Source organism: Anopheles merus, chromosome 3L (genome assembly GCF_017562075.2).
Source record: "Anopheles merus strain MAF chromosome 3L, AmerM5.1, whole genome shotgun sequence".
Lineage (NCBI taxonomy): Eukaryota > Metazoa > Arthropoda > Insecta > Diptera > Culicidae > Anopheles > Anopheles merus.
In genome coordinates this window covers 4,725,453-4,744,643 of record NC_054085.1, presented here as the reverse complement: position 1 = coordinate 4,744,643, position 19,191 = coordinate 4,725,453, and the positions used below count along the sequence as shown (strand labels likewise).

At 38.3% G+C, this 19,191-nt stretch overlaps 1 protein-coding gene across 11 annotated transcripts in view; it reads left to right on the top strand.

The window, feature by feature from the left end:
• LOC121600409 (small conductance calcium-activated potassium channel protein) overlaps positions 1-19,191 on the top strand; it is a 155,561-nt gene that overhangs the window by 20,005 nt on the left and 116,365 nt on the right. For all 11 annotated transcript variants that reach the window (XR_006005821.1, XM_041928966.1, XM_041928967.1 and 8 more), the window contains exon 3: positions 17,735-18,810. Coding sequence is in view for 10 of the 11 variants with exons in the window: in XM_041928966.1 (XP_041784900.1) it covers positions 17,902-18,810 (909 nt within the window). In the remaining variant the exon portion in view is untranslated. The remainder of the gene's footprint in view (positions 1-17,734; positions 18,811-19,191) is intronic.

Below are 19,191 nucleotides of genomic sequence, written 5' to 3'. Positions count from 1 at the left end.
CTCATTTGGAAAAAGAGCACAGACAGAGAATAATATACCGTAGGGTTTAGGGAAGTATAAAGTATGTCAGTAAAATTCCAATCTTTTGACATTTCCAACACCCTTCTCGAAACGAACAGTTCGCTAGAAAACTGGGGCAAAACTGTTGGATATATTTCGTGAAATCGGTTGGCCAATTTATTTCTAATCATGACGAATGGCATTTACCACTAAACATCATCCTACCTTTTAGCTAAGAATGGCTTACAAAAGAAGAAAAAAAACATAATAGAATTGAAAAAAAAATAACACAAGGAGCCACAAATAAGCGCTAAAAGTGGACCACCGTGAACACACACTTGGATTTGCCTCGTGAATCCAAAAGCAAAAGTGAAGGCAAAACTCAAATTGCGTGCGTGACTATACGTCGTACGCTGCCGCGTTGATCTGCAAGCAGAGATTTGGCAAAAAGTTTTCCATTCCGTTCCGTACAATTCCACACATACACTAATGCCATGCTCAGAAGAAAGGAATTAGTAGTAAGCTAACGTTCGGGTCACATTTTACCTCCCAGGCCTGTACCCCGCTCGTGAAATTGAATCCTCAACCTGAACTGAATTAACTTTTCCCAGTACGTCTGATGTCGCATGTTGTCGGTCATTACCGGTTACCTGCGTCTCATGTTCCCGCTGTAAATAGCTCAGTAGAAGGCGCAATAGGGGCCTTGTATCTCAAAACGCACATGGAAAGAATGGCTCTCACTGATACAAAATGTTTTGTTCTATTTATACCGTCCTGTCGGTTCTTATCAGTCATCAGTTAAAACATTTCAATAAAAATGGGATAATGGTATCAAAATTATGTAGCCGGAGTGACAAAAAGAATGGTACAGTAAAGTATAACTTATATCATCTGGTTTCAGATTCTGGGTTATAATTGCTTCTACTTTTTTAATGATGAAACCAAATTAAATGCTAGCATTTGATAATCAACGTGTAAAAGTCGTTTTGTCGAAAATGTTTTCCATTTTAATTTACAAACATCAATTAAGTAACATCACATTTCAATTTGAAATTGTGTTGTGAACAAAGCTGGCAGCGTTATTTCTCCCGTTTCGTCCTACACAACCATGTCATATAGTAGTTTTGGTTTAAGATCAAAAAATCCAATTAAGAATCACGAAGCGAGCGTTTGCTTCGCTCTAGAATATGCAATAGGTTGGGTATTAACATTTCAGTTGAAACACACCTTTTTGCTTGTAACTTCATAAGTTTACTTTGACCTTTTCAAACCCACTCGTTCTAGTGTCTTCGGTATACTCTTGCTTGAATATTCCAACTGACTGTACAAATACCTGCTTGCTCTAGGCTGCATCCAAAGCCCTCCCCTCTGGCCCTCTGGCGGAATAGTAAGTGCAGGAAGAATGGTGTACAGATGAATGTTTGGTTTGTTTCACAAAGGCACAAAGTCACTTCCGGCTTCAAGTACTCTGTAGAGCAAACAACAATACGGCTGCTATCTTGACATGGTCCCCATGTAAGCTGTCGGTTTATTTCGAACTGTGTTTTCCATCGGTACACTGGAGCGTCAAATTGCTGCACGTATGAATAGTTCAAACCTGCTGAACAATATTCTCATCCTTGCACAACCGTGGCGTTTTTGCGGTCATGTTAGGTCATTGGAAATGGAGGGAAAGAAAAAGGGGGAGCGCTATGACAGGTATGTTCGCTTTAGTGTGAAGTCTTTTCGAAGGCCTTACACTTCAATTCAACCTTGTTTTGCGATGGTTTCACTGCGCTTCATGATGAATGGTATTTTCAAATGTCGGGAATCTTTGAATACAAGGAAATAGAAAAAAGTACCACATAGACACACAAACGCGCACATTACAATCAGCAAATAAGTGCTATCCCTTCGAAAAATTAATGATTAATTAATCAATGAGGGTATTGATGGTCTAATTTGTTATTTGATATTTTCATGTGTTCAGCAAGTAGATGTATAATGTAAAACCTTAATCCAGCGGTCGGCAAACTTTCGAGGCAACGGGCCAAATTTAGTAAATGATCTAAAGCCACGGGCCAGGAGAATGCGGTTTTTCTATTATTGTGATTTAATTATTACATTATAAAATTCTAGAAACAAAATAATTGGTTAATGATATCAAGCAATGTGATTGGTATTATTGCTGTTTTCCTATAATTGTGTTATCCAAGCATGGTTCAAAATTGAGATAACCTACTTATAAACAATTTTTTTTAATATATAATAATATAAATGATAAAATTTCGTATGCGACCTTCATTTCGAAAGTCTTATTGTGGTGTTAAAATAATGTTAATATTACATAACGGCTGCATTAAAAAATGGACAACAATTGTCGATTTTTCATGGGTTTATCTTAACCCGCACTAACAAAACGTTAATTACACTTTAAGCAGTAGTATCCCATTAGTTAGCAGACAAAATTTGACACCTCTATCAGTCGAACGCTAACCATGATGGCCAAAAAAAGGGAATCAAAAGCGTGCGGGATCAAAGAATGGCACCCCGTAGCGTCCAAAATGGACTCCGTGCGGAAGTTTTTGGACGTCGTATATACCGGTATTTGCATTTTGGTCACCAACATCTTTGAACTATAAGGCAACAATGAAAGCATCGAAAGACAGCCCAGGTGCATTTTTGAGATTCCAAAAGAAGCTGAAATGAAGACAGAGGGACAAGTAGCTACACTACTGCATTAGCTGGACCGGAATATCGATGCAACCCACCAAACAGTAAAATAATAGCTGGGAAACATGAATAAACAGATCAGGAATTATAAATCGCATCCACTGGCTTAGCAGTGGCAAACAATTACGCGAAATCTCAATACACTAAAACTAGTCCGCAAACTGGTCCAACATCCGTCATCTGTGTCCCATCGATTTTTTTCTACACCAACGTGATGCAATAACTTTACTCTAACAATTTTGTAGCAAAAACTTAGGAGGAATTGATGAAAATCGAAGGTAGAATTGAAATTATGCATGTCTCCGTCCACCATGATGAAAATTCCTACTAACTGACGAAAGGCAATTCGCAAAGTCTTTAACTTATTTGTGCAAGTAATCTGAAATAATTCCCTTTCAACAGATGTAAAAGTAAAGAAATTATCTTTCCTAGTTTTTTTCTAGAGCCTGTCGAAAATGGCATATTTTTGTCACAGTCGTTATCAGGTACACGGTGGCGGTGCAAATCGAACCACAAACCATGATTGATTGAAACTTGTAAAATTAATTAAACCCAGCTCCGACAAGTCACAAAGCACAAGCGACAAACTGCACTTTAAAGTTTTAAAGTTTTTTACATTATCATGCAAAAGTTACGAGGATATTGACCTCGAGCTCGAACATACTGAACGGTCCGTCATTCCTCTTCTTCTTCTTCTTTTGGCTCAACAACCGATGCCGGTCAAGGCCTGCCAACCCACTTGTGGGGTTGGCTTTCAGTGACTTATTGATTTCCCCCCATAGCAGGATAGTCAGTCCTACGTATGGCGGCACGGTCTATTTGGGGCTTGAACCCATGACGGGCATGTTGTTAAGTCGTACGAGTTGACGACTGTACCATAATGACCGGTCCGTCATTCCATAGTACTTTAATTAAAAGTTGAAAAAATACGATGGTTTAATATGGTATACTAAAAGATCTTCAGTAATTCGTGTACGAATGGTTTTTTCCCATCTTTCAAAATCAGTCAAATCTTTTCGCGGGCCGGATTGAATGTTGTGGCGGGCCGCATTTGGCCCGCGGGCCGGACTTTGCCGACCACTGCCTTAATCTGTCAATTCAGTGTAATATAGATATCAATCCACATGCTAAATAAAGTGTTCTTAAGTAGCAGCTACATTTATCTACTTTTCGTTCTTGTTCGCTCAGTAGATTATTAGGCGCATTAATTACATCTCAGCCATAGATAGTCGATTGTCCTGGTATAAGAGTAACCAATGCCACCTAAAATCTGGTAATGCTACTATCTCCATGGCCTTATAATTATCGATTACTGTTGATTATCTTCTGTTGTTCTGTTAAAAGCATTAAAAAACAAAACTTTACACTGTAGCTTCTTACATAAACTAGTATCCAATAATGAGGCCCTTTCCATTTTAAGTTCGTTGGCTGAAATTTCAGCCTTTCAGCTGTGTGCATTTTATAGCAGTTTTTGAGTAGCTATCCAAGTGGGTATATTATACAGGTGGGCTTATCCCAGGGTGTATGAATTTAGCAGCCAGATTTTTATCGCTTCTGCTTCTGAATGAAGATTTTCAGTTTTGTGTATTCGTCAAGCCTCCAGAAAACTTGTTTGAGCAAAAGTTTTCACCTGTCCTGTCAAAAAGTGATGTTCAAATTTGGTTATAAAAAAACATGCTATGAGCACACCTGGACTACATACTCTTTGATTCTAGATTCCATCACTTGATTTCTTTAATGCACCTTGTGATAAATGTAAACACCACCTTGTTTTGTCATGTTTTTGACCAGGTACTCGAATCTAATTCTAGCTTAGAGGCAAGGTGTATTAAAAATATCAAATGGTGGATAAGGCCCTTTGGGGGTCACCATAATTAAGGGACTTTACGATACGTATTTTAAAACAGTTAACTAATGGTTTCCACACACGTATCTAAGGAAATAGAAAGGATTTCTTTGTTACTACTTGCATTTTTGTGTGTCTATTGATTTTATCGAAAAAATGAGATATATTAACAAAAGATTTGATGATTTGTTTATGCACGAAATGTAAAATCATGTGAGTAAGAGTTCTAATCTCACATAAATTGTCCATGCGGCTCTTAGATAATGAGGAATCAATGTGGAAATTGAAAAAATGAATAATTTCTTAGTTTTTATCTCAAAAGTATCGAAAACACAATGAATTATAGCCAGCTCCAACTGTCATACTCCATATAAAAAAGCTGACTAGAATCGTGAAGGGCCCCAATCTTAAAATGTCCCAAATTTTGGGTTTAACTTTCACTTTTGCACGTTATGTTCACACACATCATTAACGATCGTTCGAAAATATGCATCATAGTTCATTTAACTGCCATTTATCTGAAACAAATGGAAAAGTATCATACAAAACCACTCTAAACGTACGGAAATGGTATTCGTATTAATTAATTTTGTTGATTCTAAAAAAGAGTCTCAATTTGTTTTTAAATTGGCATCATTGGCTCGACATATCGAGGTAAAATAAATCTGCGGAAAGTTTGTTTTTAACAAATAACAACGTAAAGCAAAATTAGCGTTTTCAACTAAGCATCAGATTTTCGACATGAGTCCTGGAAAAAAGAAATTCTGTAATTTGTTTTTAATTATTTGCTACAGTACTAGTAAAACAAGTTGCATCACTAGAAAAACCGACAAACAATACACTTCCTGTGCGTCTGATCATTTGTTCAGTTTGAAGTATCAAACAAGAGACAAATTAAGTCGTCTAACATTCATATTAATAGAAAAAAACAATTTTGACTCTATTTTGACACTCGAATTAATTAATTGGTACTTTAATCTCAAAATTTAAGGAATTATGCGACATATTAAACATATCTGGGCTATTGAGTATTTATTACTAGCCGCTGAAGCCTTGGTATGAAAATACTACTTACTTATTGAGTAGTCTGGTGTCATAATCCCCTCTCAGTCAATGCCTTCTGCAGGAGTGTTTAAAACCACCCACAGTATTGCGCCATCTATTATGGTCGATCAAATTCGCTGTCTCGACTTCAACTAAAACTAAAAGGCTTTTAAGAATGAACTTTACAGACTTCACGAGATAGATTGTTCGGTTTCATGTATATAACATGACCATCCCACTGCAGCATCTCAGGCAAGCTTGCGATTCTGCATTACAGGAAGATCGCTCTATAATTTGTACCGTCGTTCTAACTGGGTCCTAAATGGGTCCTAACATATTTCTACCACACCTTATGGAACAAACAATATTTTTGACTCCACATCCTATCTTCAATAGAAGAATTTTAAAATCTATAGTCTTCGGAAAAATACTATTGCCCGATATCGTATTAGCAGCTCCTCTTGAGCCGCAAGTAGGCAGGCGTTTCACTTTCAAAAAATGTTCGTTTAACCAAAAAATATGCCTGGTAATACGCAGTTGAAACGATAGATTCAAAAGCAGGCTTAATAATTTATCACCTTGTCTCAATTGCCAGTAAATAATTGATGAACTCTATTAAGTAATTGATGAACACTATTACACACGGTCTCAATACAACTTCTGGACTAAAAAAGAGATCATAAAGTCATAATATTAGTAAAAATGATTAAAAACTCAACCTAAATCCCTTTTACTTCCAAATATAGTTCCAACTTAGTTTCTGTCCTGGTCAAGATCTCCCATAATATCGAAGAACCTCGAAAGATACAAATAGATACAAATTATTAATATTATCATACATGTCCTTACAAATGACGAGCTTCATATATCAGTTATGAACATTCGACACCAAATGACTTTCATTTCGATTAGTTGCGACGATTGCAACTGAAAACATTCTCAAGCTGCTATAATCTTAAGTCAGATGACAATCTTTAAAAAGATTCAATCGTTGATTTCTTGGGCTTCCATTGCCCTTGATTCTGCAGATCTACTAATCTTTTGTCCAGATCATCAAAAACAAAATCTAATGCTTGAAATATAAATCTTCAAATGCAAGTTTCTCGTGAATTGTGCCAACTGTCATGTAAGTGCTTTAACACTAAAATTCCTACAACAACGGATTACCTTTTTACTACATACCCCGATGCTCAGGTCTTAGTAGCCGCTTGCTCTACCAACGGGTCGTAAAAATGATTTGGTAGCCATTTTCACCGACAACTGCCGATTAGCTCCAAAATGGCAAAGGTTAGGCGTAAGCGAACGTGCTATATCGGTTTCGTCGGTCCAACTCGTTTCTTTTGCTATTTCCTTTTCGAGTGAGGGAGTTTTAGCCTGCGGGTTTGAACAGCTAAAGTTCACAGTTCATGAACTTGGTGCGTGAAAATGGTCTCCAAAGCTTACATGAAACCCCGAGAACGTGTGGACAAATGATGCAAACTCGGCACGATGCCAAGTTTCGACACCTGATCCCATGGCGGTATTACCGGGAGAAGAAGGTACCCTTCGGTACCCAACTTACGACCCTTTAAAGATGCTCTTTCACTGTGTGCCCAGATTTGTTTGTTTCGCAAAATCATTACACTCAATTGCGAACAGATGCTAACTGTTTTGCTTTTTTCTCACATCGATTCAATTTTCCATTCCCAATCATTTACCATTCTGCTTCGCGTGCCATATCCTAGAGGTATATCTTCTCGTTGGACGATGTGCAGTCTGAGAGGAAAAAAAACTCTCATTCCACATACTTCAGTAATACGAAATGAAAGATCGATTCCCAACATCGTAGGTTCTTCTTCTTCACATCATTGATGGCCGCATTTGTTTTTGCTTTTGCTGATGGATTTTGACGGCTGAAGTGATTTTAATGAAAATTTAAAGTAAACATAAACAATCAGTTCACTTTTTGCTCCAGAAAAAGCTGATTTGATATATATTTCACACCATTTGCGCATGAGTCATAAGATGAAGGAGGAAAGTGGATGAAGAAAGAACGTACATTGATTATCAGATGCAAAACAGTAAGTGGTTAAATATACCATGGTTGCAAATCAAGGTTTTACTTCCGTATTTTGACCATGGATTAAAATGGTTACTCTTTAAGTTACTCGTACAGCAACAAATTCTATACCGAAAAAGGGTTGTAATGTACACATACATATCAGGCACTGCATTCGATATGTATGCATTGATTATATTTATATACTATTAATGGACACGCATATGACATTTAAGCTAAAAAGCATAAGGTATTTTTCAACTTTTTATTATTATAGTTTTTTTCTCACAAATATAACAGTGTGAAAAACATCTATCAAAATTACAATCATTGTCAAGCTATATAACCAGAATTCATCAATCAAAACATTGTAAGACCAATAGCTTATCGTTATCCACGTACTATACTTACGATGTAACATCTATCCAAAGCTGACGGTAATCAAGCTTGACACTGCCATTTGCAGAGCAATTGGTGCTATTCGCTTTTTTCCTCGCAAATCCCAAAGCAGTCAATTTGAAACACAGTTTCTGGCCAGCAATATACCCTATTCGCTCGCCAGCAATTCTGTTTGCTGTAAGTCTCCTCATGTAGAATCGGAAAAAAACACACTGGAATAGAACACTACTTTCAGTACCCTCATACGCCAACACTAGCATAGAAGATGTTAGCCAAAGTTCGGTAATCGATATAATTTTCATTATAGCACAAGTTTGTTCCACCATGCCATCACATCCAATGAAGCAGCAGAGAAGTTTATCTTTTTTTTTGACATGGCACAACATATAAATTTGTGGGTGCGAGTGGTCGTGTGATACAACGAAGCAAACAAAAGGACAGTAACGAAGCATGAAACATCCACCACCGTACAAACGAAGGAGATGTGAAACTTAAAAAAAAATGTTACAAATTTATCGAGGCGTCGAAATACAAACTACCTTGCAGTAAAAGTTGTCGGCCGTATCGATTCGTAGACTCGTAGAGCTTTGTGCAGCACGTGTCCGAAGGTACAGGAGAGTGTCTTGTTACCAAACAAAGCACGATTGGAAACAGAACTCAGTATTTTGTTTCATTAATGGGTGTCGTGCAAATGTTTTCTATACATGAAATCCGATATTATATTATCGATTCCCGCACCATGTGTCTTCTGATACAATCAGAATGGAAAAGTTTACAAACCATATCTGGTACATAACTATCTTAATGTTAGGGATACTTCTGTTCGTGGAATGTCTATGTCTACAACGGAAAAACAGAGTGATGCGTCGTTTATAATTGTTTCCATATAATAAAGACACTCAGACCTCACACATTTGAAAAAAGCCTTTAAGATACATGCTACTATAAGGACAAAATCCCAGTTTCAGTTTCAGTCAAAATTATAATTCAATGTTTGCAATAAAAGTTATAATTTAATCGAAGAAATTAAATAACCTCATTAATTGAACCAAATTAATAATACGCCAACTATAATTACAACCCCAGCATACCGTTGTAAATCGTAACTTTTGATGTATTTATTTCCATGGATCACAACTACAGTACAAACATAACCTAAATAATCAAACACCGCTAACAAGCATCTTTTTACCTGCCAAGCTCGCAATTAACCATATTCTTTACGACTGCCGTGGCTAGTTTGTGAATTTTCATTAAGATTTAATTTGACATGCTGCACGCCCCCATCAGTATAGATCGTGTAAAAGTGGTATTTGAGGTCGTGCACATTTTTGTAAGCCGTGGCCAAGCGGCACTTAATGACAGTCAAACAACCCTTTTCGCTGAGCGGCAGCATGTACGGCTCAGTACAAATGAGATTATTTAGTACTATTTTTATTCCTCGTAAGATTTTTACGATGATGGCACAGCGCCCTGCCTGTTCTCCCGAAATGACACGAAAAACATGCTTCCATCTCAGCTGAAACAACACTGTCTTAAGATTCCTCACTACCCTTCTGGATGTCCAAACCGCACGCTCGGGAAAAAGAGATTTTTAAAAGGCGACCATTAGAAAACTTGGCTTCCCTCTCGGAAGTGATAAATTCATTCCCAAAACAAGTATCTTGTCGGGACGAATAGCGAACAACAATGTGCCCAGACCTCAAACTGGTTACAAAGTGAGTGGGATGACATCTCCTGTGTGGTTGTTTCGTAAGTTATGTAGCTGCAATTTCAAATATAGACTTCATTGCCCATTCAATCTGTGCTAAGGATGAGGCAGAAATATTTATACTACGGTAGATAAACAGGTAGGGGAAGAGAAACACACGTCTGTTTTACCGCTTCTTTGGATCGAACGAGACGCAGTTTGACTTGTTCGTAACTGCGCCTTACGGTTACATTCTCGTGGATTGGTGGTAAATGAATGTGACATTAAAACATGCCAAACGTGTAGGACGCGTACCTTAAGCCGACTAAATAAATTAAAATCATTCCTATGATAGGGCAACCACCAGTGGCACGAAAATGTTAATTTATTTGATCTTACGGCTAAACGGCATTATTGTAGGCGTGTGTTGATTGTAGCATAGCAGACGCATGTTGTAAAAAAATTATTCATTGAAATTATAATAATTATAATGCATTATAAATTATAATAATATACATGAATTCTCAGCATTCATTTTATCTCTACATAGATGAAAATAGATTTATAAAAATTGCATATAATTACTATCTAAGTAATTTGATAGTAATTTCTAAAAACAAAACTCAAAAAAATAATTTTGAAATAGTGAAAATGTAATCTAAGAGATGTTTAAGTACTTTTACTATTTAAAGTCAACCACAAAAGCGTGCATTCAATTATTTTACTATGCGTTCTGTTCTATATTCACCTTGCATCATCGAACCAGATTTCACAACATCGTAGTTCAGCTATTTTTCATGAATTTTAAGTTGTCTATTTGGTGGTTTGGCTAAAACTTGTTAACAAAAATATTAGTATTGTGAAGACAAATAACGACATAAGAATTACTCAGAAGAAAAAAAAAACAAAGTACACAAACATACACGAACGAAACTATAAGACAGAGCATACATGTTTCAGATTTTACTATATTCTACCCAGCATTTGATGTTATTTTGTTACCAGTTGGCTACATTTACCTGGTACCATTGACACCGTTCAGCTTGATATTTTATCTTCACACCTGCATCGTTCCTTACTTCAATACAATCTCCTCAGCTTTACTGTGCGCGTTCCTTATACGTTCAGCTGAAGAATGCAAGCCCGGAAGGCCCGTATTGTAAGGAAAATCCAAAATTGATACTTTCTGTTTCACTACAAGCGACCGGTATATGCTGAAACCATCTGCAATGACTTTCACTTTACTTTTTTTTCTCTTTATTTTTCTCCTTCTACGCGATGGACGTTTCGCCTTCACTTGATGGAAAAGATGAAAACAATAAAAATAAATAAAGCAAATTTATGTACCACATTCTCTTCCTGCCACGTCTTGGAGGTCTTAACAACGATCAAGCATTCAGGCAGAATGGTGAATCTAGAGAACTAAATCCGTGCATGCACTCAGCCCAGTCAGAAGGCTAAACAGCATACGGACTGTGAATTGTGAAGTACACATGTACTCGCCATACATGCTCTCTCGGTGGTATACACTTCCTTGCAAGCGAACACTCGAATACACATCCGACAACTACTTCCTGCTGCTCGTACGTGCTCAAGTATGCGCTATCTATATGTTACCACAGTGCAGTTTAGTACGACGCAACCATACCGAGCTTATCCCAGTCAAATCTTCTTTACCGAGCGCACGCGTTTTATCCATTCGAATGGAAAATCATATCACCATTCCCGTACGAACGTTTCCAAATTCGAAGACGCAAATTTTTCGACAAAACACATTTCCGTCATTTTATACCGAGTGCTGCGACTCCATGCATCACGTTCCGATAAGTCACTCAAAACCACTTATTGTGATGTAAAAATAGAGACAACATGAATGGTAGAAAAAGTATACTTCCCTGTCGGTGTGCTGCAAAGCCATTTTTATCCCCCCTAGTAATGAGATTTATCGATTCAACGTAGTCAAAGAGCTTTTAGTTTCGTTTATTTCAATGAAAATATACTGAAAGTTAGATTAAGATTTTCTGACTGATTTGTTCTTTTTTATATTTTAAGATTTTTATATATATAGATGGTTGTAGTTGTAATGAAACTTTGTTAAATCTGTCAAAATCATCGCAAGTTTTGTTTTCAATAAACTCAATCCTATACTAAATTGATCGATTTAAACTTTAAATTTAAATCACAGCATTAAATTTGCTCAACATGCAAAAGGTAATTACATTAAAACGAAGCAGTATACACTTGTTTGGACAGTGTTTCCCAAAATCAAAGCATTGTATCAACTACCTGACAGATATTGTTCATACTTTACCTGACCGTGTCACTGCCAATCCATCCATCAATAGTATGACGGGACGGTCATGCTATTCTAGCGTGCAAAAGTTTATCTCAATTTACGAACAACCATCATCTACGGTGCCTTTAGCCTTACACAACACTTACCGGAGTTTCCCCCGTTCGTTCTCGCATGGTCGAGGATCGATAATTTTGATTGAGTTATTTACCATCCGATTCCCATTCAAGCACAACTTTTCTGGCAGGATCTTTTTCACGTTTCCGCCTTACAGTGAGGAACAACACTGATGGAAATTGGATTAATGTTTTGCATAATTTAATGCGACCGAAAACTCCGCGTTGCATTGTTGTGCCCGCAACTCACTTAAAAAGCTGTCTGCATAACTTTTGCGTAATCTTCTTGCTGTAACCTATTAAATCATCATCACGTTTGGCATGAAACATATTCTGAAACCAACTCAAAAAAGTAAATAAGACCCTTGGCAGGTCAATTACGACTGTTTGTACAACAGGGAATTCTTTTTTCCCCCCGACAATGGCAGAAGGAAGTAAATGGATATTATAACTGAATTATTCAATTACACTAACCCTCATAAATATGGTAATGTAAACTTTCTCATCCTTTGCAATGTTCTACTGACCTATCCACTATATGTTGTGTTGGATCATGAAAGTTTAAAGAAAAAGTTTATTTATTTTAAACATTACAACCAAACTGAATTGAATGCCATCATTGCTCTGTTTTAATGTGAAACAACAACGATTTTTTAATCAAAGCAAAAACACAATACTATTTAGACTGCATTTTCTAAACAAACAAATCATTTATTAATTCTTCTACCACAATTCAGGATCCTTTTTAAGTTATAAAGAAAATAAAACAAGCGTATTTGGTTCCTGCCATGCTTCGTTTCCTGTATTGGTGATTTCGGTTCTCTTGCTTGGGATTGTTTTCAATCACATCACTTATTCGTAGCTTGAGTGATGGACGTGATCGAATTATTGCCTCTCAAACTAGCACCACATTTCTCATTTTCTTGGCACAAAGTTTCTATCGGCGAAAATCGTAAACGTACGTGAAATCCTGTCCCAATTGAAACGAACTCCCACTACGCGTTACTAGAGGCACATTGTTGTTTTTGCCCAAGACACAAAAAACGAAGTGCATTGATTTTTTTCACACTGAACATTTATGGTTACCAAATTGAAAGGTTCTCGTCGTGAAAAACGAGCCACAATGGGCCATACCGTAGAGATTTTCCGTTCGTTTTATAGCGTCCACGCCCGAACCTTGTTTCATTGGATATCCTCGAGAGCCTTGAAGGCAGGGGCAAGGGCAGTTGTAGCAGATAAAGGGATTTTTTTATCCCGTGTCTATCGCTTTGGAATACATCCTGTCGTGTCCTGGGAGAAACAGCTTAATCCCTCCGTTGCACCGATGTCACGTGCGGGCCAAGAGAGAAGCATAGGGAAAATGTCGGCGCATTTAAGTGGGGATCATGGCGATGAAGCACCTAATACGTGGTGAAGTACCAACCGTTTTATGAGGATGATTGTGACCACCCTGGATGGATTATGATACTGTGAGTGAAAAATTAGGCTTGAGGGCTGCTGAGGTGTACAAATAACAAGTTATTTGTTTGTTTGTTTGTTTCAAATCTATATCAATGAATTTAGAGCTTGGAATGCTAGTGATCTTTGTTTTATAGGTCGTTGAATTTAAAAAAAAAATAATTAAATTCAATAAATAATAGGTCGTGTTAGTTGAAAAAAGTGTACAGTCGTCAACTTGTATGACTCAATAACACAACTTAAATTGAACCGTCCCCCTGTAGCAAGGACTGACTATTCGGCCGAGTGGTATTGAATAAGTCTCGAAAGCCTGTATAGGCCAGCACTCATAATACTGGTTTATCACATTGTTTTATCACATTGTATGCAATTGTTGTGCACCATGTCCTCATACGTAAAACTGACTATCCTGCTATGGATAATCAAACAGTAACTGAAAGCCAAGTGGTACAGACAGGCCTTGACCGGCAAGGGTGGTTGTGCCAAAAGAAGAAGAAGAATTTATGCATATAGATAATTTCTCTCACGCACCTGAAGATGACATTATTTTGCGTGATCGACGTCCTTTTACCATGTTTTTAGATAAGAAATTTAAATAAATATTATATAAAAAAAATTCAATAAACAATGAAATTCAAATCAATATTATATAAAAACATATTATAGCTTTTCATAGAAGGTATAATTTAAAATTTGACAGAATTTATTATATTTTAGATAATGTTTTCAAATTAAAGTGCAATGTGAACAATGAACGGTTTCCTTTTTTAAGTAGCATGGACTGCACCACATCAAAAATGCCAAATTACTATATCATAATTACTTGCAGCTTGTATTTAATGATCTTTTAACGAAATGCCAACGTATGATATGATATAATATGACATACTGATAATTTATAAGCTTTTTATTATCGCTCAATAACGGCTTCTTCTTCTTCTTCTTTGGCGCAACAATCGCTGTCTGCCGTGTACTCCTAACGCGCAGTCAGTTGCATTCAGTGAGACATTGATTAACCATAGCAGTCCTACGCATGTAGTTTAGTTTCTTATATTTATAAAAAAATCGTGGATACTGAATCAGAGAAAAAAAATATCTAAGAATTTCTTGAATGCAAGATAAAACTCATAATGATCTCATGGGCCGTCCTTCATTAAATCTTATCGTATAATATTGTTTATGTACAACGGTAATGTTTTCATTCCACACTTAGCAAGTCTCCATGCTTCACGGCGTTCAACCAGAAAGGGGTTAAGATGATGTAGATGCTCAGTTTATAATGTAGTAAATTTCATCAACCAAAAAAAGATCTACTTGGAAAAACAAACATTAGGTCATGCTTTAGCAATTTATGGTTTGCATTTTCTCAACGTGTCTGAACGAGATATGTCGTTATTTAAGGGTGAATGTTGCATACCAATCCGATTAATCTCTCTTACGCACATGTTGTGCTATGAAGATTTTTAATAGCAGTGTTCCGCTAGCTGTAGGTAATCATCCTTAAGTCACGTTACAAATGATATTAAGAGTATGAGATCAATAGTCCTATAGTTTACCTATTAAATTATCTAATGCTTCATTTTTTATGTATTTACCAATGTATTTACCAGGCTATTTTAAAGTATTTTTATGTATGTTGCTGAGTTATACGTTACATAACTAATGTAAAGTATTTACAGTTCATTATGCTTAACTGGCTATATTTTAAATAGTTATATATAACAGTTTAAGCTATTGTTAATCTAAAATGTCATAGTCAACCTTATTGAAATGAGCAATGTCAGAAGTATAGTATTGTTTTCTTGTTTGTTATTTTATTGTGTACTCATATGTATTTCTAAACTTAACTAAACAAGTAAAAAAAATCAGAAACATTTTAAATGAAATTATCATCATCAACAAACAACAATTGACATTTTAACTTGTTACATTGCGCTCTGTCCAATTACATCAAATTAACTATTATCGAACGTGAATGATGATACTTAAAATGCTGCAATCGCTAGTTTGCTACACTACCGAACTAATATTATGTTTGCTCCAATTTGGGTTTAGCTGTGACCGAGATAAGATTCATCCCGATTGATGCATATTATGCACATCTATTGGTGTTTTTTTCGTCGTCTCATTGGCACTCCGTTTTTCTACATCGTGTGTACATTTGCATAACACTATGACTATGACTATGAGCTCATTTTGTGGTTCGCAAGAAGAAAACCCTGCATAAGTTGATACTGTACAGCTCTCGTCCCGGAGCTATGGAACAATGTAATCGACCTCATTGGCGGAACGTTTGATGTTTGATGTGCCGTTAAATCAACCGCATACGCAGTGGATTTACTGTGCTCTAATTCAGCTGTACCGAAAAGGACTGAAAACCTCCATACTGATGCCAGCTTGAACTTAACCCGTTACGGTACGGCTCATTGAACCATTGAGCAGATGTTTGAAACACATTTAGCGCTGTCAGCTCGAGTTTCAAGGCAAGCTGCTAGGGAGATCCAAAAGCATTACCACATTTTCACCTTCCAAACAACCAACACGTTGTCGCGTTTTAACTGAGCTCGAGGTAGTAAGGACAACCGCGACAACTAAGTGCGCTGAAAGGAACAGTGATAACTAGCTAGGGCCGCCATCTTTAAAACCCTTTTTAAAAGAAATGGTAGAGAGAAAGCTTTTATCATATCAATTCATAGATACCTGAGCACGGATTGCAAGGTGTGTTGAACTTCACCTGGGAGGTTGGAAAATCTTCTTGCCAACACTACCATCGTTGCCAGACAGAACGATACGTCGGGTTTCATGTTTTTGCATAAAATAACCCACATAAGTAGACACACAAAACGCTACCCGGCACGAAAACCGCGAGCCGTTTATTAATTGAGTTTGGACCCCCTGCTCTCTGCCATCGTAACGCTTCGGCGAGTGAACTGAACATGTCCCGTGGCCGTAATTACTTCCATTCAATACGTTGGGGAAAAGGCACCACGTTTCCAATTAGACAATTGGAAACTTTTTACCGAAAAACCACCCGCAAAGACGAGAGCCAAAGCCGAGGGGGGTTGGCGGGGTTTTCTGCTACAAACCGGGTGACGAAGGCGTAAAAGGGTAAAAAGCATGGATATGTACGAGTCCCACGGGAGATCGTACCAGTTCCTACCAGGGGGTGCCGGAGCCCAAAAATCGATACCAAGCCGGTTGAGCGCTTTTGCACGTAATCATATCATTCTTGGTGGGGGCGGTCGGCGCGTCGGTCGGTGGTTTGTTTCACTTTTCATGTTTTGTTGCTGTTTTGTGTTTTAGTGGCATTGTTCGTTTGTGCTTGCTTATTTTTTTGTGTGGTCATTGTACCGTTCTATCCCACTGAAACAAATCTCCCTAATTTTGCTGTCGTTTATGGGACGGTAATTTAATCTTTGTTTTCAGCACAAAGAAAAAGCGTTCTAGTGGAAACTCAACAATGGTAATAATGTTTGTTTGAAAAAAAAGAGAGGAATTATTCATACGTGGTACAGTATTATGCCTCCGGCTTAAAGGAAAATATCCAGGTAATCGTTTTAACACTCTACGATTTAAATTGATTATGTGATTAAATCAAACAAATTAAAGTTTGTGTTGTGGCACAAAGAAGTGTAAGAAAATGCTTCATTTAAAAAAAACATAGTGGCTTAATGTTTAACCTTTACACATTTTATATGGTTTTCGTTTTTGCTTTCATTCTCACGCTAGCTTGTTACTTCTAAATCAAAAAGCCCCCTGGACACATATATTTTCACAAACTCACGAAACCCTTTTTCGACGCAAAACTATTTCCCAGCCATAACGGTAGGAGCCGGAAAACACATACATCATCAGCCGTAAGGGTCATAGTGCTTTACAATGTTCACTTTACTACTACATTTTAGAGCTCATAGGAGAGTTCACAGTAAAAAGTATCCACAGAAGGTCTTGTTTATTTATTTATATATGTCTGGTTTTCTTCATTTTTGACTTGTTAATTAAGCAAATTGAATATGGTTTCTAACCTCGCATCGGAGAGAGAAAAGGTTCATGTGGTTTTGTTTTTCTTGAGCCTGTATTTCAAAACTGTTGTGAACAGTATTAAAACATATTTTATCCGTCTCTTATCTCATTTCAGACCAATACGTAACACATATACTAAGCCACCCATAAGCACAAAAAAACCATCACCCAGTGGACCACAACCGTATAGAACGAGTAGTTTTTTGTATTTTACTAAAAAAATATAAAACATAGACACCTAGACCTCGTAGATACGCCCCGTCCCGGTCCGATTACGAGAAAATGTCCCTCCAGAATGATACCGATCCGGCAACAAACTCGGGCTACGGTAGCTCGGACGAAACCGCCTCGCTGCTGGTGATGACCGGCACCAACAGCAGCAGCACGACCACAACGTCCGGCTCCAGCATCATATCCACCATCAACAAACCCAGAATGGCGTCACACTCCTCGTTTAACGGGCCGACGATGGCCACAGGTCCAACCGCGGGCCCGAGCAGCAATGTCAACCAAACCGCACTGACTACCACCGCCGGTGCCGTCAACAAACCAATCCTCATCCGTCAGGATCGTACCTCCACCTATCTAGCTAGTCCGCAGCTCTCCGCCACGGGACTGGGCGGCTCGGAGGAGAGCGCAACCGGTGAGGATGACCAACATAATGCCCGCTCAGTACCGGACATTGAGCTGCACTGTCGACTGGAAGCCCCGGCCATTGCCGTATCCGCTTCATGTCACAGTGATGGCGGAAGTGGTGGCCGGATCGCCGTCTCAGAACGAGCTGCCTCTACCGGTTCCGGGTCGGGCGGCTATCAGCTGATTCCGTATAACAGATGTCGCGCCTGTCGTAACTGTGATAGACGTGCCTCAACTACGCCGATGTCTTCGCTAAAGCTCACGCGCTCCGTATCGAAGGAAAGCGTCCGGAGCGCACTACACAGCCGCCTCACCGTGCAGCACTCAACGATACCGCCCGTGCTCATCACCTCCTCGCCGACTTCTGGTTCCCGCATCATCCGCCAAAGCTCACAACCCGAGGCAAGCACCCTGTCCTGCTGTGCGAACCAGTGCGCGCATGCCTGCTCCATGCCGAGCTCGTCATTGCGGCAGCTTCGCGAACCAGGCGACGGTATTGCCGGCATAGCGGCCGACTCCATGCGCATCAACGGTGGCATGCGGCAGTTCAAACAGGTAAGCTTTGTTTGTATGCAACTTGTGTACGATTTGTTTGAAGACAGCGGCGGCGGCTAAAACAGCCAACATCGTGAGAACAGCGCGAACAAACACGAACGAGCACGTGTACCGATTGCTTAAAAATAAACGACCCCGTACGCACGGAAATAGAATCTACTGTCTACGTACCCACATCCCAAACGGACGGCCTCCACCATGGGCCAATTCGGACCTTCTTTAATGGGGAAGGCGTTGTTTTAAAACGAACCGTACTGCACACACAATATTTTTACTTTCACATTGCGGTAGGAATGAATCTCCCCATACCGGGCCAGTAAAAGGTAAAAAGGAAAAATCATGTTTTTAATCATGCTTTCGATGCAAATCGCTCTGCGAGTG